At 38.1% G+C, this 26,526-nt stretch overlaps 1 protein-coding gene across 7 annotated transcripts in view; it reads right to left on the reverse strand.

The window, feature by feature from the left end:
• The window catches only part of IFTAP (intraflagellar transport associated protein), a 40,068-nt gene that overhangs the window by 8,885 nt on the left and 4,657 nt on the right, over nt 1–26,526 (reverse strand). For 6 of the 7 annotated variants that reach the window (XM_085062646.1, XM_085062645.1, XM_085062649.1 and 3 more), the window contains 4 exons: nt 19,927–20,082; nt 7,502–7,659; nt 5,874–5,939; nt 4,892–4,946 (listed from right to left, as the gene is read on the reverse strand). In XM_085062646.1, the coding sequence (XP_084918772.1) occupies nt 4,892–4,946; nt 5,874–5,939; nt 7,502–7,659; nt 19,927–20,035 (388 nt within the window). In that variant the 5' untranslated portion in view covers nt 20,036–20,082. Of the gene's footprint in view, nt 1–4,891; nt 4,947–5,873; nt 5,940–7,501; nt 7,660–19,926; nt 20,083–22,400; nt 22,497–26,526 lie in introns of all 7 variants that reach the window. The other variant, XM_085062647.1, reaches the window with a different exon arrangement.

Genomic DNA, 26,526 nt, shown 5'->3' on the forward strand with positions numbered 1-26,526 from the left:
GAAAAGGACAGCACAGTCCACAGGTATCTAGGCTATGTCTTCCCATGTTCCACAGCTGCTTTTTTCATAATTTGGCTCAAAAGTGCTTGTAGGATAGAAGGAAGATGTGAATGCTCATTTAAAGAGAATGGCATCTCCCACTATTTCCAACTTGCAACCTAAATCTATACCCTTACAAAAGTAAAGGAAGTCTGGACATCAAGAGATTTTTACCACCTACTGATATAAACACTGATTACTTCTGCACTAGGAGCTTCTCCCCCTCAACAGACCAATCTGCAGAGAGAAGATGAAGAGGAAGCACTGTTATGCAACAGCCTGGCAAGGGCTCAGAAAGATAACTCTTAAGAATTAGGACAACAGAAGGAAATTTATTTTTGCTTTCAGCAAGAAGTGCTTGTCATACTCAGAATGTCAATTCCACTTTTTAAGGCTTGTTAGTAATGCAAACAGTGTTTCAAATTCCCTTCAATCACCCCATAAGAATGTAATCAACCTTTGTTTGCCAGTAGACATGCCAGAAATGAGCTTTGTCTCTCTCTATCCTGGCTGTGTGACAACATACGAAAGTCTAATTGGTAAACGCTGCTTTCCCTGATAATGTAAAATAAAGAAACCCCTTCAGAGAGAAAAATTAGAGAGTTTTGACAGTCCTCCTTCTCAGTGGGAGCACCCAAAGGAACTCCAGGCTATTCTAAGTTCTAGCCAGTACCTCACAGCTTGTTTAGGCTGCTGCTACAGCACTACTGGATGATGATCCTAATTAAGCTGCTAATTATGTTCTCTGTGGAGGTGATTAATTAGCAATAGGAAAGCCTTGGATACTGCCAACGGCACCATATATAGAGATAACTGAACAAGCAGTGATACCAAAAAACCTGAGAAGACATTTCAAAATGCGCCTCTCATACCATGAAGAAGCAACTCTCTGGCTGACAATTTTACTCAAGTCCAGCATACTTTAATGACAGCATACTTGGAAATTGAACAATTCTCTGTAGTCCCTCCCTACCACATCCCAGACAGTGATTACTAAATCTGTCAGCACTGCTGAGTTAGAGTTTTTTGCTTATTGTGTACCACTGACATCAATTACGAGCATAGGAAAAAATAACCTAGTAGCACAACTCTGCTTTTAACTTTCGAGAGTGAAGAAGTTCAAAGTTTTCAATAACTTTACTGCAGCCAAACGATACCCAGCTATATATACACTGAGAGCTATATATACACTGACACAGGTTTTACCACGTTCAGACACTACATTTCACAAAAATGCTGTTGATGGGGAGCTGAGAAGAGTGTGATAACAAAAAAAGCTTAAAAGCTAAATTTTGCAGTCTCTTCTAATTCTCATGCTTCAGGCTGTTAGTCCCAAAGAGCTGCCTAGTGTGAAATCATCTCAAGGCAGTGTTAAATGGATTGCAGAGACTGGAGAAGAAAAACAAGAAAGGGATTCACCAGCTGGGGGGGAGCCCCATACTTAAAAAAATCCACCTCATTTAACTCTGAATCCTCTTCCTCAACCTGATTTTTCTGGGGGTAAGCATAGGCTCAAAATATAAATGGAAAGGCACAGAATATGAAAAATAACAGATGTTGATATAATTTGCCTAAAATATTATTTAAATAATCATTAGTTATGCTTGGCCTCAGCTTCAAAGTAACTGAGTCAATTGGGTTCTCCTCAGCCTCGGCGGAGTTACAGACAACTGGGACCTTTAAAAGACAAGTTTGCAGTACTTCAGTGCTCCAAGATGGATTAGGATGAGACTCATATCCTTGCATATGCAGTCTCACCCAAACATTTAATTACTCCTGTTATCATTTTCTCTTGTATTTAAATAATAGCATACTCAAGATCTCCAGACATTCTTTTTACATAGTTTGTACTTGATTCAAAAATTACCTATTATTACCTAGCTATCCCTCAAGGCCTTCAGCAAGAAATTTGTAACCAGCCCTGGAAAGGAATTCTGTTGCCAAAACATATGCACTAGGCAACCTCCATCCATCCCTGGAGAAAGCCTGATCATCTCTACTGTTGCCTTAAGCTACTTACAGTTAGAGATTAAATTCAGGGAGAAAGGGCGATTAGGCAGTACACCATAGCCATGCTGTCTCTACACAATGCATTAAAGCTATGGTTTAGGGCAGCAATTTTACTCTGCCAACCATGGCTTACTCTGCCAAAGCCCCACAATGCAAAGCACTGCCCTTGTTTCAAGCTTTCAGCCCAGTGCTGTCAAACAAAAACAGCCACAATGAATTTGCATACTGGCCAAATCTGTGGGCAGCTTTTGTTACTCGTAAGAAGCAGTCACATTCATTCACACCTTAAAAGACATTGAACTTGGCAAGATAAATTTGAAAATAAAGGGGAAAAAAAAAACCACCCCCAAAAAAGAGCAACACAAAAAAACCACAAACAAAAAACCCAAACAAACAAAAAAACCCCAACCAACCAACCAAAAAAACCCAAAAAGTAACCAAACAAAACAAACAAAAAAAACCTCACCACTAGAATGACTCTTCCAAGACATCTGTCAAACAGCACTAGTTAGATGGGATGTTTTAACACCTATTTTCTATTACGCTTTTCATACTGTCAGCTTTCAGCTAGTTGCCCTTAAGCGTGAATATTTATTGTATTAATGTACAGTTGCTAACTCAGCTAACTGATCTGCCCTTTAAAGCTAAGTGAAGCCAAGAAACACTGAACTGCTGCCAATAAAAAGGAGAGATAAAGGCTTGTTGCAATTATACCAGCAAGTTATAGTATTTTTTACTGGGTAAATAAGCTATGATATTTTTTAGCTTCTTTTGACAATATGAAGTCTTAAATCAATCATTTGTTCTGACAAAAGGTGGCAGCATTTAAAAAGATGAACAACAGAATGTCTTTTTAATTTGTGTCAAAATTTGCCTCGATTATAAACTAACTGGAATTCTTCAGAATTAATCCTTTATTAAGATATTCTAGTGATATTATTCTAGATTATTAGTGACATTATTCTAGATTACTTTTTCATTACAAACAATATAAGTGACATCATACTGTATTTCAAGTTGCATTCTGTTGCTATGGTTTCTACAGGACTAAGATTTTACCTCTCTTATTATGAAGCTATCAAGTGGATTTTGACATGTAAGACAACTATCAAACCGTAAGTGCTATTTTCTGCACTTAGGAGTCAAGGGGAAATTTTTTAGCCTGACTCAACAACTATCTTCACTACAGAAGCCCTGAGCAAGACCCAGGCTGTGGGTTTCCCAGGTATAAATCTGGATGCTGTTCACTTTCCTTACAGCACTTAGAAAGAATAATTAGTTTCTGGCTAGGCAGTGTTTCAGTGTTATAAAATACGACCAAAAAGCTTAATGTTGTTAGTGAGCATTGTTGATACAGCCTCATTCTGCACTGAGGCAAGTCTGCCTCAAATGAAGGCTGTTTTACCAGGACTTTCCATATATGTATGTGATCAACATTTACTCTTGGACGCACATAAACACACAGAAATGAGCCAGCAGGTGGAGAGAAGCAATGTCTGTCACAGAACTGAACACAGCAAGTTATCCCCAAATAACTTGTAAAGCTCTTTTTCCTTGCTGTTTTTCTTGGTATTTTAGCGTTGGGCTTAATTCTCATCAACCAATTTGTGGCCTGTTTGGAACTGGAGATATCTAACAATATTTTAATGAGCTACATATAGGCATTTCTCATTGCATTGTGATACAAGCGAAATGTGGGTTTATGCTTCCACTAGTAAGCTCCAGGGCTTTTTAAATAGCTATTACCAGAATTTAAGACACAAACATAGAACAGTACCCTACGGAGGGAAAAAAGGGCACAAACTGCACTCAAAAGAAATCTTTGATGTCTGTACCTGATCCGGGACTGCTGTTTTACTACCTCCTTTCTGAAATTGCCCAGGTTGGAGAAAAAATATTTGCTGTAAACATGACTTATGTTGGCTTATTGTTTTCTTGTGAGATACTGGAAGTCTCTAAGCCTTGGACGTCATAGGAACTCGAGACATACAAAAAGGAAAGTCTAATCAAATCTTTACTGTTGGAGTGGAGAGAGCAATCAAGTGGCAATGACTAAGAAAGCAAGCATCAAAGCCATGCTTTGTAGCAGCTTCTGTCTGTGACCTCAGACAAATCCCTTAGGCTGTTTGGCTTGGTTTCCTTGTACACTCATAGGTACAGATGAGGAAAATTAATTTAAATGCTAAAAGGTTGTCAATTCTGGTTGTAATAAAGACCACACAAGGACCTATGATAGAGAAATAACTACAGACATTAGTATTCCATTTACTTTTTGGAGGGGGGAGAGTCAAAATTATTATAGATATACAGAACAGTTCAATACAACTCAAAATGCTCATAATTGGGATTCTTAAAGAAGATCACTGTGAATTCAAAATTAGTCTCATCTATTTAAGCCCAGGATGAAATTGTTTTAATAGGTACAGACAGTATTTTCATTAAATATTTCCACTTTACAGAACTGTCTCTTAGCACCCACGTTACTTCGTGAAAAAACTTTTGTAATCAAAGTAGTTTCAATGCAAAACAGAAATGCAGAAAAATGGAGAGATTTTGCTAACAAGACGTTGCTCTGTGATTCTAGAAAAGCTTGAAGAAAAAATAACTGTTCACCAGAACACAGTACAATAAATATTCCTTTTAATTTATTATTTCATTACTTCTTAGAGTGAGGAAATTAGTGCTTCAGTTTGGGGAATTGCGGCAATGTGGGGAATCTTCTAGCAATAGAAGAACTGAGGAAGATCATCTCTTTTAGGGGAGAAACAGTTCTTTAATCAATGTTCAGATACTTGCACTCAAAGACAAAAAATGACAGTGAATATGAAGGGGGGGAACCTACCACTGCATGTGTCTTCATCTGTGTCTACATCTTCCAAGTTTAAGTACTTGTCCACCTGCCATAAAAACCCAAATTGGAAAATAGATTAAACTATATCAATTCCATTCCTTATAGTACAATCTAGAGCAAAGCAAAAATGCATTAAATTTTCTGCTTCATCTTCTCCATTTTCCCCTGCATTTTTCCAAGAAAGCATACAAATTTTCTCTAAAAGGTGTAACCCAAAGGAAATACTTTTAGGTATAGGCAAAGAATTACTGCCAAAATTGCTGCATATCAACTTAAGTGATGGGAATGAAGCTCAAGCTGTACAGTAACTTTTTCAGGAACTTAGTGGGAAGATGGAGAAGTAAAATATTTTCATAGGGAAATGATACATGATAAGTTACTATGCAATTCTGCAAACTCACTTCATATGGCACAAAGATAGTACATGCTGTAGGCAAACTAGAGCTTGATCCTTCTGTTTTGACACTAATGGTGAATTGATTAGGAAGTAAAAAACCTAAGAATTATTACATTTCTAGTATTTCCTCTGGGGCTTTGCTCTACTGTTTTCTCAGGCTAATGTCCCTTGAACAATCTAAACTATTTAAAATGTACCAAAAAAGACATTTCTCATTTCAGGTATCACTCTGAATAGATGCACAGGGTGAGAATGAAAGGTTTTTCCCAGCGTATCTGCAAGTAATGTTACCATGGAGGATTTACTACATGCCCTGGGTTGTCTTTTGTGTTTACAAGAAGTAATTAAAGATGCTCATCATTAAAACATTCTCATCAAGACTTACATAACCTTTACATTTTAAAAGTACATCCTCACTAACATTAGAAAAAATGCTGGATTGCTCTCATTCTTCTTTCCCACAGATGAGAAAGAAATACATAAACAAATTGCAAGTAATTTGTAAGTTAATACAACAAAAATCAGTCATGTTCTGTTCATAATCCCCACTTTTAAGAAAATCAAAGAAAACCTCACCTTCTGTCTTTCAGAGAGACTATTTCCATCAGAGACACCAGCTGTCCAGCTCTCACTCATCACTGCCTGTAGATAGATGGGCAGAAATACTTAAATGCATGAAACAGAATCAAAATCACAATCAATGCTCCTACTGATTTATCCATACAGTTCAGAGAATCACAGAGTGGGTAAGGCTGGAAGGGACCACTGCAGGTCACCTTGTCCCCTCTCCCTGCTCAAGCAGTGTCCCCTAGCACACGTTACTCAGGATTGTGTTCAAACAGCTTTATGTATGTTATATATAAAAATTTTTAAGAAGTGAATGGAATGCTCCAGAAAATAGAACAGATACAGATAATTCTCTGAAAAACTACAGGGGACCGGACTGAATCAATTGGAACAACAGTGCAAGTAATCATAGCATGCCTTAAGAGCAGCATTTAGAACAGTAGCGCTGTTTGCAATAGCAGTTTTTTCCCCTCTTTCCTTTCTCAGGGCAAGCTTAAAGGTTATAGTTGTCAACTTACTGCATTACGACCTCTTCCTGCTACTACACTGCAATTTTTCTGATGCATTCTATTACTGTATTTGTTTCTTAAACTGCTAATGTGACAAAAATGTGCAGCTATGTCTGAAGCTTTTTCTTCTTTAGAAACAAAGACATACATAATGGATGATGGAAGTTCCATTACATAAAGGATAATATAAGTTGTATATTGTTTTATGTGGCAGAAAGACAATTCAATGTGGCTAAAATAAGAGACACAAAGATAAATTATACCAATGAGGAAACAATACTTTTCATTAACAAAATGGCAAAAAGATTATGGTCATTATTATTACACAATCAACTGACAGAATGTAATTGTTTTAAAAGCCTTGCTTGATTCTACCTCAAAGACATGTCCTAGTAGGGAGAAAAATGACAGCTTGTGCTCTGAGGCCTGGCAGGCCCATCATTTGAAGGCACTTCAGTGAATTGCTCTGTGTATTTCACAAAAGGACCCACTACTTCTTTTTTACTGGAAGTTCATCGAAGGGAAATTTTGAGTACAGGCTAGATCACGAGTAAATTACTTGTTATTCAGGCAGGAAGGCATAAGTTCTTAACAAGCTGACTCAGATTTCCATCTCACTCCCTCGAGATTATGTCTGTTGTTTTCTTGTCCCTACACATGAAATCCCTAATCTCCTGTGTTTCAGAAGAACAAAAATGCCCCTGGCCTGCCTACTGTTTACTTCAGGCAGTAAACTAGCTTCTGCAATACAGAACTGTGTACTTCCTAAAATCTACAAGAAACAAAATAAAACTGTCCATGGTGGCATCCATACACTCAGGATATTTTTTTCCTTTTTGCCAACCTCTACCACTAACTGAGGTCTCCAGTCAAAGCATTACACAGCTCCTTGTAGGGTGCCTTATTTGTTAGTCAGATTATGGCAGCTCTTCAGCAGGGCAAATGCCACTGCCAAACATGATCCCTGCAGGCGCCTCTCTAAGCATTTAACACTTGGGTAGTATTTTAAATATTTGCCTCAAATAGGATAAATACCACTAGCCTCTAACATTTGGACAGTGTATCTGTCCATATTTTGATCTGTTTGAATGTGGTGCTTGTCCACACGGACAAATGTTAAGTCATTACCTCCTTCTCATGTGGCATCTGTGGTGGAAATGACACCCACATTTCTTCACTTCTTTCAGGTGAGCCATCCTGTTTACTTCTGTTTGGTAATTCAGAAGTAGAACTTATTTTTCTTAAGGAGTCCACTTTACTTTCCTCAATTGTCTTCCCCTCTTTCTCTGCAAGGCAAATCACACCAGATCAGATAATGCAGCACACTATCCATGAAAGAGAAAAGCAAGTATTTTGTTAGATCTAATAGTGACTTTTTTACACCTTCACTCTTCCTCTCGTGAAAGCTTCCATGTACAACATATACATGTATTTTGCAAACTTTACCATGAAACTGAATATGCAGTTTGAACTTCAAGTGCACAGAGTACCACATATTCCTCAATACTGAAGAATTCATTATCACAAAAGCTTATGCAATATACAGAAAACTTTATAAAATCAACCAAGAGCCGAAATACTCCAAAAGGCAAGAAAGTAAGGTTACACCTTAGCTTCTGTTTTAAAACTTCATTTAAACTGTCTCTGAATTCTGGGCAAAATGGCACTTAACATTTGTGTCCATGTCTTCATTTGACAGTGCAAACACCAGCACATATGAAGAGAGTCTCTTCTTTGAGACACCACTATACACAAGCTCAATGGCAACTGTGTGCAGTCAGTAGAGATATTCTTGATATACACTTTTAGCATTGAAACCAGAAAACTCTCCTCATTCCCCAACATCAACACACATTCCCAACACTTGTTTTTCTCATTTTAAAAGTTCATCAACTGTGCTTATATGGGATCTGTGCCCACAAAATCACTCAACATCTCAAGGAGTTCAAGTGTACCTATTCCTTTACATACCTAATCCAGGATCCAGAAGATCCCTGGCTGGGATGTTGATCACAGTACAGCAATGATTTGGACCAAAAACACAGGAACCCTTGTTATTTTGCACATCAGTATCTTGGTATCACCCTGTTTATACTGGTTAGCAGCACAAACATGTGCCCCATGTATGAACCCCACAACCACTAAAGCAAATGCTCATGTTGTCTAGTACAGAAGTGAGCCTTGGCAGTTCTTGTCAGAGATGATTCTGATACGGGCTGGTCCAGGGCCAGCATCCACAGATCCCCTGGGTGTCCATGGACACCAATCCCAGAACCTCCATCACTGCAGGACCATGTACGTGATGAGATGCACTGACAGGTCCTATAACCTCATCCCTCTATTTTTAGTAAAACACCTTGTTTGAGCTGATTTCTTTGGACACTGCTGCTTTCCATGTTTAACAGCTACAGAAAGCTCTTGAATTACCTTATTACCAATTTGATTTTCTCCCTCTATCAGCAATCTGAGTGAGAAAATATTGAGAATTAGTACTTTATTAGATCAGACTAACAAACAGCAGTATGCCAGTGATACTGAATTGCCCAAAGTTTAAGTCCTGAGATTAAAGAATAAATACAGATGTTCCAGTAGGGTTTGTTCCCTCAGGGGGTTCCTTTCATCTTGAAATACAAACTGGAAAAATGTATTGCCAGTGTATTGACAGAATATCAGAATGACCTCTCTTGGGCTTATTTTGTACATTCATAGTGGCTAACTGAGAACTCACTGGAAAGAGGGAAGTATTCAGAAATAGAACTGAGTCTTTCAGTGATAACTTTTGACCTTTTTCAGACCTTTAACAACTCCTTAGACAGCAGAGCAAGGTTAGGACAATTGTAGGTGGTTCTGACTATCCTACCAGCCAGGTCCGTGGGGCACAAAGGAGCCAGCAGAATTAGGACACAGCTAGATGATCATCAGTTCAAGTCTGAATAGTACAGACTGGATCTAGAAGCTGATTACAGACAAGTATGTGCATGGAAGTATGGATGTCCAAACCCACGCTGAATAGTTGGGGTTTCTTTCTTCAACCTAGCAAGAAATACAGTAATCAAGGCCAAAATAAACATGCAGTACTTTTTATTTTAATAGTTCCATTATCAAATATGGAGCACCTATACGACAATCAATTAAAATGAACTTCACACCACATGTTCTTAATGAAAAATAAAGTCTCATTTAATTAAACTTTGGGTTTAGTTTGAAAAATGTACTTTGCAACAATAAGAAACACCACATTGCATTCCTAAAGCATAATTATGTATCATAAGCATTGAAGTAATTCTTGTGGAGAGTTTCAATGATGCCTTTGGGGTTACTACTTTGAGCCACACAGCAAAGAATTATTAACCCCCTGGGACAGCTCTGTGCTGCAGTTACTATGACACACATAAAGGGCTGGCAGGCTGGGCATAACCTGAAGTCTACACTTTCAAGAGTCAGGGTTCATAGAAAGCAAACTGCACCACACCAGAGCAATATAGCAAACAGGTTTTAATGCTCAGACAACAGATGGATCCTCTGAATAATTCCTAAATCCCAGGTCTCTGTAATGTCTTGCTTCTACCTGCTTTTTTAACAAGTGCTTTCCTAAACCAGTATTTGGATACAGCAGTACATATGAGCCATCACTTTCTCCAACACACTCTCTTTTTAAGCCATGGAAATGAAGCAGTATTAGACATGAAACCCTCTTGTAAATTCTTGACTGGTAAAATGGTCACCCACTATTTGAAGATAATTTTGTCACCCTACTTTATATGAAGAACTATATGGCTAGCTCAAAAAACTGCAATCTTTTTTTTGCTGTAAAACAGAACGGGCTTCCTGTTTTATACTAAGAACTTGCAAGTTTTATCTTAAAGACTGACAAGCCACAAAAGAATATTGAAGTATTTTGGGGTAAATGTGTATTGGCAAATAATGCAGCCAAACATCTGCAGACCTACAGAGTACAACAGGGCCTGAGGACTGACCCAGTATCCTCCCTGTGCACATCAGAAGCATTTACGTATGAGAAGTGATAAAACGATTCTGGAAGCCATACAGCTTTCTTAGCCAGACCAAGAGAGACACAAAAGAAATTATCACTGGAATGACCAGAAGCATAATTCATGCAGCCAACAGACTCTGAATTAACATGATATTCCTGCACTAGCCCATGCTTATCTTGCATACCACTGTGGTCATTCTTCTGGGATATAAATCAAATCATCCTTCTCAAAAATAGAGGTTCTGAATTCTCCAAAGAAAATAATATCACTTTTAGCATCAAAAGACCTATGACACATAGTTGGGCAGCTATAATTAGGCAGTACATATGAGCTGACAAACTTGCTCTATTAGGTTGTATATTTTCTGGACACCTGAGCTATTGTCATAGCCAAAAAAGCTAGATAGATTAAATGAGCTAGTAAGAAATCAAGTGCATTCAGAGTATTTATGTGCCATTTACCAACCCCAGACTACAGCTTAGAAGCACTATCCCTTTTCCTAAGAGATCAGTTATCAATCTTTGACAGAAACCTTTTTCTGGTTAAGACCATTGCAGAGTTACTGGGTTAGAGAATATTAAACATTACATTTGATGAAACCTTCACCACTGCAATGTGATATTAGATTCATGACTACATGTGAAGAAAAATTCCAAAGAAAAATGTCTAAGCAACTCAAAGCAGTTGTTAAATGCAATTCTATGGACAGAATATCAACAATGCAACCATGAGCATTATGAGGACATGCCAAATAAATTAAAGGGGAGGCAGGTGATTTAAACAATATGCCTCAACAATAAACTTGAGCACAGTCCCTCAGGACCAGTAAAAGCCAACTTCAGGTGTCCAAAGTAACTACAGACACCTATAGTCTCCTAATTCGTGCACCACACAACTGGCTCCCTTGAAGCAATAACTGTAATGAACTTTAAAAATATTATTAAAAACAACATCCATAAGTTGTTTTAAAGTTAAAGAAACTACAATCGGCAGACAAGTATATCAGCTGTATTTTTTGACAGAGTTTTGAATTTCAACAATTTCTCTCCTTACTTTTGAAAGAGAAGGGGAAGAAGGAAAAATCACATTCAAGCCAGCAAGAGGATCACTCTGCCCTTCCCCTGACTACGTGGTAATTGACTCATTATTCACAGTCACAGCTCTCAACCTGCCAAGATCCTGTTGCAAAACACTGGCCTTCACAATATGTGATAAAAATCAAAAATAAGGGATACAAACACAACAAAATGTAGCAGAGGAAGAAAGCTGAAATGATGGAAAGATTCACATATTTATTCTGCAGACAGATTTTGTCTCACTTCTTAGTCATTTCACTGTCAGTAATCTTAAAAATGAAATAACAAGCCAACTTAGGACTCTAGAAAAGTACATCTGAGTCTCTCAAGAGTAGTATCCATCATAATTGTGTGTCACTAAGAGTATGGTGCAGACTTCAGAAACATGTTTCAATCAGAAAGTATATCCAACTTGATAAATTTTTTTCTCTCCTGCTATCTATCCTCTATATTGCCTAAAATTCTCTTTGTCTTCCAATTTGGAAGGGAATTTTTTGAGAATGCCTAGTGATCACCCACATATTTCAAAGAATAATGGAGTCACTTATCACAAAACTAGAGAAGAGAGCTACCAGTATTATCAGGAAAAACTTACTGTCAGTGAAATCTCTTAGATGACATAGTAGCCCCAGAAGAATGATAAAATTCTCATGGTTTGAAACCTTTCAAAGCCAGACCAGACACAGTAATCAATATAATATCATAGAAAACCTGACCTGGGATAATACACTGGACAAAACAATTCAAACTATCAGGTACTTCCCACCTTTCTTCAATTGTATTAATTTATTTCAAAAACAAAAACTGGTTGAGAATTAGAAACAGGCCTCTTTTAAGATAAAACAACACCAACATGAAAAAAACATAGCAAAAAAAAGCAAAGCTACTACTTTAAGTTCCAATTTACTTTTTTGTCCTCAAAACCTGGACTGAGGACCAGCAGAAGGCCTGCGAATCCCTTAAATCTCTTCCAAGTTGTGCTTTGATGGAAAATCTAGAACTCAAATATTACAGTGACTTTCTGCAGGACTCCTGAACAAAAAAAACAATTTTACTCACAGTACCATAACAACTGTCTGGAACAGAGGTCACAAGTACAAATGTCATGTTCATTCACTTTCTCCCTTCTTCAAACACATCAGCAGCCAACATTTTAAAACAAGAAAAACACCTGCCACTGAAATGTTTCCATAAAATACCACTTTGACATATTCATAAGATGGTAACATACTCTAGAACTACCTGTATTTACCTACTTCCAATTATGTAAATCACTGTACAGCGCTGAGTTTACCCTCAATTTACCCTAAATGACAAGCAGTCAGAGGAAAACAAGTCTCAAGGCTGAAAATCCAGTTTGTTCAGAGGCCTTCTATTAATTTTTGGTAACTCAGTCAAAGCAGCTCCCACATTTTCTGCAGTAATCCAACCCAAATTTGCAGCCTCCCTCTGCTTGTATGTTGCCCTGCTGGAAATAAAACATAGCGTTTTAAAGTTATTTAAAATGGCCTAAAAAAAGCCATTCTGGTTTATGTTCACCGGATACCTTTCTGTTTCCACGTATTCATATGTATAAATCACTGTAAATCAATGCAGTTTGCCCAACTTTTCAACAGAAAAAGTCCAATTATCCCATGTGGTATATTCCTGGAGGACTTCAGTTATAAATTCCTATATGCCTGTCCAAAATTAAGAGCAATTCAGGTGTAATTCAGGCACTTCAACTTTATCATGTAGTTATATTTAAGAATCTAAGGGCTTAGCCTCCTGATGTCACCCAAAAAAGCAGTGGATGTTTTCTAGATACTGTATCACATCTGCCCACACTCAGCATCTGAACTGTCTATCCCGCAACTATCTGAATTCCTCTAAGTCCCATTTCAATCCTACTCCATCAAAATCTGCACTAATTTAGATGGCAGTGATCTCAGAGTAGCACTGAGCAAGAAGAACTCCTCTACAGCAGAGAAAATAACTTGCCTAAAATACCTGCCTCAGTATGCAAATTAATATTTGTAACATAAAAATTCAGGTGGTGCAGCCTTTACCCCTAATGTCTTTGATCTTATCCTGTTTAAAGGACAAGTAATCAGCACAAAGTATTGTTTAGCTTTTTTTTTCCCTTTCACAAAAGGTCAAGTTTTACTATAATCAGTAATATGGACTTGTTTTTTTGTTTTGTTTTTTTTAATCAGTTATACCAATTTCTTAAAAGAAATTCCACTGCATCATGTCCTCTGCTAGGATAAATACATATCCCATGGACTGGGACAAATCATTTCATCAGGACTATTTCTAATCTAAAAGGGTAAACTCTTAATTCTCAGTTGTTATTTTTGACTGCCATTTTTGGACACTTACTGTGGTATGTTTAAAAATAAGTCAGAAAAGGACTTTTTTTAATGTGCTTCTTCAGAATGACTGCTATTCTCAAGTATATTTTAGCCCCTCTCACACAGCTGCTCTAGCTTAATGTATAGCAATACTTCTCTAAAACTAACTGAGCTCTTAATTTTCAAAAGTTTAACTGTTTTTTTTACTGTATCAGTATCTCTCAGTTTTACTTAATGGAACCTATTTGTTCTGGTTTTATGTAATTTACCTGTATCAATATCTACGTCTCTGTTGTGCTTTTGATAATCTCAGCGTTAAAAAAGCAGCAATATTTCCTGTTTATTCGCCATTCACCCCATCTGATCATTTAAAAATACATATGATTCTTTCACAGCTCAGCAGTGTTGTTGCTGGATACCTTCTCCATTTGAATACTAATGCTGTCAGTTAAATAACAAGGCAAATGTAGCCTGTACAAGCAAAATGCTGTTTCTTTCAATAGATGTACAAGAACTTCAGACTTCTTTCTGAGTTTGGGTTATACTGAGCCCTACTTTGAATCTTAGCTAAGAAAGACAGAATGCAGTTGAGTTTATTTTTTAAATACTTGATTTTTTTTTTAAAGTCAAAGAAAATAAATGGGCTTAAAGTTCTCCTCAGCACAAGGGAATTACATTAAATAGATATGTTGGGAGCACTTTAAAAGAACATGTCATATACTAATATATCAGGGCAGAATCAATTATGAAAAGTTTCTGTGTACTTGCATCGAAGAAGAATTCAGCACAAATAGGCAAGTAGATAAGTGCTGTAAGAAACAAGCAAATTGTATATAATTAAAAGCATCTGACATCTCCATACAAAGCATTTCTGTCTTAACAAGTAATATAAAAAGATGACAGCAGGTGGGAACAAAATAAAATGTCACAAAGCCCAAAAGTCTAGAAAATGCTTGAATTTGGACATTATAATCACATTAAGGCATCCTTAAAATGCCTGTCTTTTTTTTTTTTTAAGGCAAATATCTACTTTCTTGAAATTAGGCCTTTCTATTTAATTGTATACTGAACAACGAAAAGCACCCAATTCTACAAATAGTTCAGCACTAAACTGGAAGGAAGGTCACTTGAATTCTGTTTCTGATTGTCCTGTTGAGCCACTTACACACAGCTCTGGTCTCAGACATTATTTGCTTTCTGTCATTCCCACATGTGGAAAGAGAGCTTCCTCACCTCACTGCAATACATGAAACTAAGGCAACAGCCACATTTAGTGCACTTTGATGTCTTTTTAGACAAGGTGATGAGGGTACAGCAAGAATTCACTCCATGTTACCGCTTTTTATAGTACCCAGATTTCAATCCCTGCCAATATGCCACTATAGGACAGAACCTGTGTCAAAGTATCAACAGCAAAATTACTAAATATTTCCCTGTGTTCCAGAAAATCTAAGTTATGCAAGAGAATGAAAATACATTTTTTTATCTGAAATAATATTTAGAAATTGTTTGGTAATAAAGGCATCACAGAAAAGAACAAAAAATTGCTATCAGTGAAGCACTATTGTTCAAGAGCTGTCCAAGTTTCCAGGAGTCTGAGTGCCTCTGCACTTATCTGGTGCTTCCAGTGAGCTACTGGGCAAATGCACACAAGTCATGTCCCTTCTTCTGGCCTATTTTTTTCTGTCTATACAATGGAGATGAAGTATCTTGCAGAGCAAATACCAGGACAACAAATAACCATAAAACAGATCAGTTACTATTATTTCAAAAATAATCTATTATGTTTGCATCTCTATGTCTGGGATTTTTTCCTACATTTAGGGGCTCTGTATGATATTTGATTTTATACCGTATTGAATAAAGGCTACATAGAAGTAGCTACTGAATTTATGATCAATAGAAAATTGCAAATTTTGTCTCCCAACCAATTCTATCAAATGATCCAGCACAACACATCAATAAAAAGCTCTGAATTGATGCTGTTTCCCTATTTCATGCCCTGTTTAAGTTCCCTGGGGATGACAGATTAATTTAATTAGTTTTATTGAACTGTCTAGTTGCTTTTATTGGCAAATCTCATAGGCTGAAATTTCTCATGGGGTTAGCATTGTCCTACTGGTCCATTTTTAAAATAAAAGTGCATTTATTGTCACTTCTTATATAGTTCTCTGCTATGCTTTCTGCTGTGAAGACTCACATTTGTAAAGTGCCTCCACTGACACTTACATGGGAACTTTGAAGTTGTTTTTCCTAAATGTGGTTAATGAAAAAAGGAAGCAGACAGCTACAGCCAAACGGACTGTGAACTGAATACACTGCGCAGCTTTCACTGGGGAATTAAGTTAATCTGATCATAACACAGAATATGCCTCTTGCATGCCACCTGTAAGCACAGAAGTGATCAGTCACTTCCAAACTTCCTCCACTTGACAGTTTGTTCAGCACAGAAACATCAAAACAACAACACTGAGGCTGTGAAGTTTCAATCCAAGGTGTGGTTTGCTTCAATGGGTCTAATGTCTAATCAAGGTCCCTGGACTTCAAAGCACTGCCAGGCAGTGGGATATGTACAAAATAGAGCCAAATTAACAGCAGGAATGGAATTCATCTAATTCTAGTAGTCAAATGCCCAGATCCATGAAAAAAATACAAATCTTAACTTGGATTTGGATAAGAATTTTATTCATGGCAGCATTTTCCTACGCAGCTGAATGATCCAGAATCCCACATTTTTAGAAGTGGGAGAGGAGTAATTTAAAATCTAGATGAAAAATTCGAAGCTTGGACCTTTTGGGGTTTTTTTTCTGTATTTTTTGAACAAGGTCAAATGAGACATTCTATGCTCCAGTGAATTTCCCATTCTTCCTCTGAGTTAAAAAAAATGAGCAGATGCTGTCTTCTAATTTTGAGCATCACAGATCTCTGCACCAGATTTCAAACACTCTACCTAGGATTTGAAAGAGACTCTTGTCCTCTGTGGCAATTTTTTCAAAAGTGGGGTTGGATGCATTTCCACAAGATTTTGTCCAAAGTTTTCCCTAGGAAGTGTGTAGTTCTGAACATACCACTCATTGACCACATCTACAGAAATTAGCATCATCCACTCCTTTGGAAATTCAGCTCTTCTGAGGCTTCTTCAACTGCAAAGCTTTACAGCGAGCATGAAAAATTTCACCTTTCTGTACTCGCGCTCTAATTGCTAAATTACATTTCCATGAGTTCACCAGCCCTTTCACCTGTATATATTCATCTTGTTAATATTATCCTTATGACAAAAAATACACTTTGGATGCTCTACATAGGAAAAATAAGAGACTTATCTAGAATCTTAAACTAGCCCTCAAATATCTATCCATTAGAGAATCAATAAAATAGTTTTAAAAATTTTCCACTTATGGAGGAAGTACTCCCATAATTTTAAAATATTATTTATTTAAGATATACAAGTCATGTTCTGTTGGAGCAGTATGTTTTAAATGCTCAGGTCAGAGTTTTAAAAATGTATTTATGTATGTTTATCCATTTACCATCAGATCTGTAGACATGAAGTAAAAGTCTTACTACAGGATTTACTTGTCAATTAGTCTATGAACTCTCATTTTCTCACTGCACCAAGAACATTTTAAAAAACAGAACCATTGCGATTTTTAGAAGTACTAAAATCCGAAACATTAAAATCCCACATCAAAGATGTAATTTTATGGTCCGACTAAGTTATAACTTATCTCTGTGCTAGTTAAGCTGAACACACATCATGAAATCAATTACACAGGATTTAGAAGGACTTATTTGGACTCTAGATCGTACTTGAATTAAGAGAATGTCTTTTCAAATAGCACAAGGAAGAACAAAAGTATTCAAAGTTAGTATCACACATTCAGATACAATAAAAAGACAACATTCTAAAAATGTGATTTTCTTGATTCGGATATTAGCAATTCTTTAAAAATCAAACTGAAGTCAGGAATGCAAAAATTCATTAACACTGCTTCCCAATATTCATAAGAGTGAAACTATACTCTCAGCAGAAGATCCTAATGTGTTCACGGGGCATCACTCCAGGCTACTTACAGCCTCAAAGGGCTCTTTTTAGCTAGGCAAGAACAGTCAAGGATGCTTGGGTCCTTCTACTCAAGCTTCTACTTTACAGCTTTACTGTGTGTGAATTTAACATACGAAGAAAAATTAAAAAGTCATTAGGGCATCAGATTCTTATGAGATGCTTTCAAGAATAACATAGAAACTTTAGGTGAAAATATCCTTGCAATGCCAACTACACACCTGCATGTGCAAATCACCTTCTATAAATACCTTACTCTGTGAAATCAATGAGATCCAAATAGTTTTGTGTGTTTTCTGTTTCAAGTGTTATGACAGACAGAAATCTATCCAATGACAATATATGTCTTGGGCTTTAAGTAGAATTTTTGGAGGTAATTAGTTTATAATGCAAACCAGCACCTTGGGTACTTTTAAAGGAAAATTAAAGTCGGAAGGAAACAAGTTGAGCTGTTCAGTTCATACCACCATAGGAATCTGCATTTCTAAGCATTTGATTCAGGTAAAGCTCTACCTTTTATATGATATTAGTGGCAAATGCTACAGTGACAGTGAAAGTGACTGAAATACACGCTGAGGCTTTTTCCAAGTGGCATCATGATAGGTAGCATGCTTCTACAATAGGAGCTATCCCCAGTGTATCAATCATACATAAGAAGACCAGAACCAGATTTTCAATCTTCTTATCTCATCCCCCAGTGCCTCCTTTGTCTTCTACATTTTATAGGGAGGAGACAGAAAGTTGCCACAAGATTGTTTCTGTGGCAACTTCAACTCCCTCACTGGTTTTCTGCTCAATGCTTGTGACTGACACTTAGTTCTGACCGAAGGACAAGGACAGGACATACTTCTGAGTGCCAATCAATGGAGCATGCCACATTCTGTAGTTTAAAAATACAGTGCTTCTGCAATAATATATGAACATCACTTTTAGTGTAAAGCAGTGCTAAAGAGAATTGTGAGTAATACATAGCTTGCAGTTATTTTTATGGCACCTGACTTAATGTGGCTTAAAAAAGTGAACCTGAGCTACAGAATTGGAATTCTGTAATTCAGCAGTGCTCAGATCAAGGTTAAACTACACTTTTTATTTCATCTGCAGAGCATAAGCTCTTTTCAGCCTAATCATTTAATCTGATGTCCTGCTGTACCTCCATCCAAGCTACCTGTTAGCTTGGCACAGGATGGGTCAGGTTGGAAGGGACCACAGTGGGTCACCTGGTCCAAACTCCCTGCTCAAGCAGGGTCATTGCAGAGCACATTGCACAGGACTGTATCCAGAGAGGTCTTGAATATCACCAGTGAGGGAGACTCCACACCATCTCTGGGCAATCTGTTCCAGTGCTCGGTCATCTGCACAGTAAAATTCTCCCTCATGTTCAGGTGTAATTTCTGTTCATCAACATCAGTCTCTGCCCATTGGTTCTGGGCTCCAACCAGACCCTGTGCTGCTGATCACAACACTCTGGGATCTGCCACTCAGCCAGCTGTCAATCCACCTCACTGTCCACTTATCCAGCTCACACTTCCTGAGTTTGCCCATGAAGATGTTGTGATAGACAGTGTTGAAAGCCTTGCTGAAATCGATTCAGACAATATCCACATCCCTCCAGGTAGCTGTTTCATCATAGAAGGCAATCACATTGTAGAAGACACACACACAGGCACAGGACAGCAGGCTAGTGTTAGTAAACCTGTAAAGTATCCAAATTGCACACCCCTAATCCCAGGCCATCTCACACTATTAAGTACTTTCCTTAGGCTCTTCTTTTATGGAAACTGCTCAAGCAAAGCAATGCAAGCTGTACTTGGGAAACAGCTATCCTTCCCAACAGTGCATGTTCCCCCACCTCCCTAAAACAAGCATAAATGGCTAACCACCTGCAGAGACCTAGCAGCGTGGGAACCAATCTGTAGGAAGTTGTCCTTAGGGTTCCCACTGCTGAGTGGAGAAACAAAAGCATCACAAGGATTTGCCTAAAGTCACAAAGCGGGTAAGCAGCAGAAAGACACTAAATACTACTGATTCTCTTTTTACCTTCCCTTCTGCCTATGTTATCTAATGGGAGATTTGGGAAGTTACATACCTGTCAAAAGACAAGTGAATGTATTTAGAAACTCTTCATATGACTGCTCATGGCTATTAATAAACTGATCAAGGATGCTGTTCTTTAACAGTTGCTCTCCCATGATCATCCACACCTGAGGAGTCGAACAGGTATATCTGCCTTAGTAGGCTGCTTCTGCAACAAAAAGAAAAAAGCTATATATATGTATCTGCAGGCAGAAAATAAATCAACAGAAGAGTCCCTGGTTCACACAGATGTGCACTAGAAAGTAAAATTTTTCTTCTCTCCTTGTGAAGTTCTGATCTTGTCAGTGGAACTTTACTCCACATTTCTCCCAAAATTCGTGTGGCCACAGAAATGTTAAGTACAAAGGGAGAAATTGTGATCATTTATGCTTGAAATTTATGACCTTGAGTAGTATGGGCCACAGAAGTGCCAGCTTCTCCTGATGTTCATTCCCTTAAGTTGTTCAGTCTTTCAACGCCTGCCTTCTTTACAGGAACAGCAACACCACTCATCAGCATGTTGTATTTAACAACCAGGACACACTTGTACATTCAAAACTTGGACTGAATCCATCATCTCCAGGTGCTCACTGTACCATCAAAGCCACTAACCCAGATTTTGGACCACATGTTAAATCACAGTGACACTTTTGTGTCTGTGTGTGTGTGTGTGTGTGTGTGTGTGTGAGAACTGAGGCAGCACACAGGACGGGGAGAGCATGGTGGAGTTGGACAGCCACACAGGAATGTCAGGACCCCTCTTGAGAAGGGAATAAATGCTGAGGGCTTAAGGATAAAAGCTCCACTCTCCAATCACACAGCAACAGCTTTCCAGCCCACCTTCATCACTTAACCAGACTCTACTGGAAGGGAAGTAGTGGTCCTGAAACAGCCTTTGGTGAAGTCTGCTGAAGTCAACCTTGCCCTTTCCCTATAAAAGCTGTGTAAATGCATGTTAACAGATGCATGATGCTAAACAGTTACCATATTAGTTATTTTTTATTCACACAGGTCCGAACTGATAGAATCAGTTTGCACACATAAACCTGATCAAGATGCAAGAAGGCATTATACAATAAGTGCTTGATTTGCATGTGTTCCTCTGTTTCCTCTCTTGATTTACCACAGCACTAAGAAGTGGATTTTGGGAATGAAAGCTTAATTCTTCAGCAAAACATCAAATCAACTGCTCTAACGAAAGGCTGCCAACCCAATTCTGAAGTTAAATAAGATCGAAAAAGAATTGTTCGGAGACCAGAAAGAAAATAAAGTGTGACTTCTAACATAAAACTCTAATTTTGTTGGATTGCCACTTCCAAGGAAGACTAATGTCCTGGAGATATCAAAAAACATGCACACCCACATAACCTAGAGTTTAAGTTCTCTAATGTTTCACAGAAATCCAACCATTATTATTCTCTCTGTGGAGTGACCAACCAGAATATAACTCACCAGACTCTCAGAGTTGTTTATGTATATTACAGTGCTTTGAGAGGTACGCAGTGCCTTCTATTCATCATTGTGGTTAAGCTATTAAAATCATTACTTGAAATAGTGCTGTGATTTGTAAGGCTACTGTGAAAGAAAAAAAAATATCAAGAAAATATTAATAACAACTTTTTGTTTTTCTTTGGAGTCTGGTGTCTAGAATCTCCAAGTCCCTTACAAACACTAACAAAATAAACTTAACAATATTCCCAAAAGAAAGAGCAAACAAACATTATTCCCAATAACAGATTAAAAAAATGAGTCACCACGAATTTAAATGATTTAAAAACAGATTAGTGGAGGGCTGGAAGTAAATCTTAGATTACTTCATTCTAAAATGCTCTAGGAAACTAGAAAATTAATATGCAATTTGGGGGAAGAGTCATAGCCTTAACCAGCTGCATCACAGCTTTCCATGCTCTACAGCCACCATATCATCAGCCTGAGACTAAGCACCCAGACCAGGTAGTACCAAAATTGTGTCTCAGTTCTTACTCTGCTGTACAGCTTCTACTTCCTACAGAATTTGGGAAACTTCACTTCCGATTTTTCCTCGCACAGCTGTTATTGAGGTCTACAGAATCATCTCCTCATGGAGAGGAAAAAGCAGCTAGGTCCTAATAAAAGCCTAGGTTCTGTCAGAAAAACAAGCATTCTCTCAAACAACAGAGAGGAGAGACTGGCAGCTAGAACTACCTGTCCCCCCTTTCCAATTATTTTGAAGAATTGCAGGGTGCTGTAGCATGGCCCTAAATGAAAGCAAGTGCAGAGGATGGTAACTGAATATGTAGTTGGGATGGATAGTACAAGAGGGCTGTTCAAAAACGTATCTCAACCCATCAAAGTTTTGGTATTTTTCTTTTTTATTCCACTTTGTTTTCTGCTGCTTCCCACCTGCTTTATTACAGAGTCTCTCTTATATGATCACCATCCTGTCTCAGTTGCAGAGAAGTTTTGTGAGGTGAACAGCTGAAACCAGGCTGACTAGAAGACTCTCACCTTTGCTAAGGAGCTAACCAGTAGATTCTACATAGGTAAAAGACTTCAACAATCACCCAATTCATAGCCTCAAGACAATGACTTCTTTAAACTGTCCTGAAAAAACAAAAAAGTACACACAATAATGCATTGGAATCCTCCACAATTTATGAAGTGGATACAATGACATGTCTAGGAATGAAACTACTACATTGTTCTGCCAAATAATAGCTACTACTAAAACAAAAAACTTATCTTCTTTTTGCCCAAAAGGAATCCAACCACCTTGGAGGTCTCAAGCAAAGTAAAGCAAGGGTATCTGATCCTTTCCTTGTGCCAGCTTTGGATAGTTTTAGAGTCAAGTATAAGTAAGTGATGCATTCAAGCAGCAACTATGCTTTCTTCCTTTTGCATTTCACTCCTGCTCATCCATCCAAATGACTTTAATGAGGTTTCTTGAGGCAATCATTCATAAAGCCTTGCTGATCATCAGCAGATTGTGCAAAACCAATTTTATTTCTCAAAATGCAGTCTTCTTCCAAGCAGTTTAAGACAAATCAGAAATCTCTGCATTGAATCACAGAGGCAGGTCAAGTGAGTATTAGCACAATTTCAATTATACAATGATTAGTTCTATTAAACACAAAATGTGGTGGAATATAGACTTCCTGGTTTAAGCTGCATTTTGGAGTGCTTTATGTTTCTTTAAAATATAATAGAGGCAATGAAAGAAAAATCAAGATTATGAATTTTTAAATGGAAAGAGCAATAAGCTAATCTTCTCTACAAACTCAATAAAATCTTATGAAATTTATTTTTTCTGGGGAAAAATACTTCACTAGCATTTCTGGCATACGTTCGAGTCAGGTTTTCACACTATGAATTTGCTCTCTTAGAAGTCATTCTCAGTTAAAAAAAGGTTATTAAAAATTTAAAAAAGAGTAATGAATGTTTTTTTATAGTTCATCGTTAGGTTCATGGAAAATATCCACTAGGCACAACTATTATCAACATTTTATAATCTATCTCTGAAAAAATCAGAATGAACATAAATACATTATTTTTAAATCTTATGCTCTGTTACTACCATACAATGCTTGATCTCTTTTCCCTATAGAGCTATCACAGTAACTACACCTTTAACCATATTGTAACAGCAAGGAAGAATGAGGTAGCACCTTTGCAAAAAAAAAGAGGTTTTATCAGACAAGTGCACTCAGAATCAATTTAAGTCTATCTGGGTTCTGGCTGCTCCCAAAAAAGCCACCACCACCTTCATTTCTTCTTCACCTCCTGGTTTACCATTCCAGTCCACCTCTTGGGCAGATAAAATAAACTACCAATACAAAATCCAAAAGTAAGCAGAGCAAATGCATAGATTCTGTTTTAAAGACACGTTTTCTGATCTGCCTTACAGCCATACGATGGCGAGTGCCTGTACAAGGGAACAGTAGGAACATGCAGTGGGAGCAGGGAAGGATGCAGGATTGCCCTTCTGGCAGCCTGTTATTGTTGCTTATGCAACCATGAAAGCTCAGCCTCATCAGAAACACCCCTCACAAATGGCCCAGAAAGCTGTGCCTCCTCCACACTGCAAAAGCAGATGTCAGCAGGGCACTCCTGCACCCACCACGCTGAGCTGGAGCCTGCAGAGCAGATCATCAGCCCCCATGGTGCAAAGAGGATGGAACTCACGCCTGTCCTTAAAAAATGCTTGTTGTTAGCTATGGGCCATGGTTGCTGCCTTAACAAACATCCCAGGATGGCGCTTTAAAAGCAGGCCAAGGGAAAGAAGTGATTCTGGGAATGCCTGCTCGAGAAAGACATAAAACATTTTGAGTCTGACAGCAGAGGAAGGTTACCCTTTTCCCCGAAGGCAGAAAACTGCCTCCTTCTTGTCTAGACATCTGCAAATCTACAGTTGCAGAAGAAAGCCCTCCCTGCTCTGCTGTCCTGCCCTACTTTTCTCCCTCTTCCTCCCTGCTACCACCACCTGTGGGGAGGCAGAGCTCCAGCAGCGAACCCAAAGGCATCACGTTCTGGCCACAAGCAGGTGCAGGTCAACCCAGCTGGAGGAACAAAATAAAAGTTACAAAGGATAAAAACTTTCAGATGAGGTTCCATCCAACATCTTGCAATTCAATGTGATCTACGACAGCTAATCCTGTTAAAATCAACTGGATGTTTGCCATTGCCTTCAGCAGGGAAGCCTTAAGGGCACACACTTAATGCATCAGCAATTTGTGTGGATGGGAGCTGCATCTGCTTGCCTGAGTGCATTACTGAGCCTGAGAGCTGACCTTTAGATGGACAAAAACATGTGCCTCTCATGCCCAGCTCATATGCACTTTTAAAGGATATATCCAAGAGCTTTAATTGCAAGCAAGTATATTGATCCTGGTGGATTTCAGTGCTATTATGCCAGTCCCATACCTGAGCAGAAATTTTTTTAAATTAATTTCCAATGGCTTCAAGAGTACTGCTCCCTTTAAAGACCACCTAGAGGCCTATGGCAAGGGTAACATTTTGTCCAAGCTGCAGTAGCCACTGCCCCCTGGAATGCAATTGTCCAGGATCTAACAGTCAAAGCACAGCTGGATTCAATCAGATATTTCAGATAAGACCTCCAAATAAAGCCCTCTCCTTCACATGTTAAATACTGTTTACTGTCAGTTTTAGATGAGACAGAAAATTGAAGACTGTAGGATGCTGGACTCCCTGTGCCCTTTTTTACTGGTTTCAGCCTGTGGGTGCTGGCTAAATATCCAGCATATTTGCATTCTGGCTGGCAAACTCCACACAAATGAGTAAGGCAGCCTTCCCTCACCCTGCTGAGCTGGAGTGCATTACTGCAACCCACAGGAAGCCAGCTACATTTCAGCTCAGAGATGACTGTGTTTTACTGGCAGAAAATATGCTGAAAAGCCTGGAAATATCTCAATGGAATTTGGAATGATTTGGGAGGAAGAAGATGCAAACATGCTATTATTTTAAGAAATTAATTGTAGAAGAAGAAGAAAATCAAGTGAAATAAAGCATTTCTGTAACAGTGAGCTATCTGCTGAAAACATACCGCCTATGTCAATGTTACTAAAATAAAAATTGTGAAGGAAAAGTCTATTTATTCTTTTTCACATGGGTTCTCTGCCAGTTAAATTCAGGATGAGAATCCAAGATCTTCCTGCTCTGACCTGGATAATTTTGAACATGATTTCCCTCCCATGTAGACACATTATTCTGAAGATATTTGCTGCAGCTTCTCCAAAGCACTTTGTCATTGACAGTTACAGAGCAGCTTGGACAGACCACGTCCTCATCCAAAAATGTTGCCGACAACCTTTAATTTCTCCATCTTCTCAACCACAGTAATTGGAAAAAGAATTTCTGAAGATAAGGCATGTGAACTGGTCAATGTACAATATTAAAGTGACACAACTGGGGGACTGGATTTTTCACTTAAATATTTGTATCTTTTTTGCCAGTAGATCTTTGACCACAGACCTGAACAAAGGTCAGAATATTGCAAACACTTAGATGAGAAGCTGTCAAGTATTATCTAGGCCCTACTGAAAATACAAATAAATGTGATCTGAATGCCCTTAAATCTGGGGGAAGTTCTTCAGCATTCAACTCTGCACTACAGTCTCCTTTTATCTTTGTTTCAGTAGCGAAGTAAAAGGCCCATATGGATGCTACAGGGCACAGTGCCTTAGAACTGCTATATTTCAGATGAAAAACATCACCACATCCTATCTGCATTTACAGTTATTCAAAGTCTCAAGACAATTTTCACAAACATTTGGTATATTTGCTTTGCTGTACTAATCAAATTCCATTTCAAGTTCCTTCTATTTCTATTCTCACAGCAGTTTCAAATGGGAGTTGAGATATTTCTAAAATACTGTGCAGCAGATGTTGTAACTCAGGAGTGGGTGAAGTAGGGCCAGGAAAACAAAAGCAGGGAGCTATGAAGAGTGAATTGTTTTCCAGGTTTTGCTGTTTATTTGTTGTGCTGTGTTATGCAAGTGGCTTATCCTCTGTGCCCCAGCACTGCTAGCTGTTGAAAGGATATGTTCCCAGTAGACTTCCCAGAGTCTCATTATTTCTTGTCGGAGAAAAGCACTGCAAAACTGATGGAAAATGCCAC

The sequence above is a fragment of the Lichenostomus cassidix genome, chromosome 5 (assembly GCF_008360975.1).
Source record: "Lichenostomus cassidix isolate B80296 chromosome 5, HeHo_3.0, whole genome shotgun sequence".
Taxonomy (NCBI): domain Eukaryota; kingdom Metazoa; phylum Chordata; class Aves; order Passeriformes; family Meliphagidae; genus Lichenostomus; species Lichenostomus cassidix.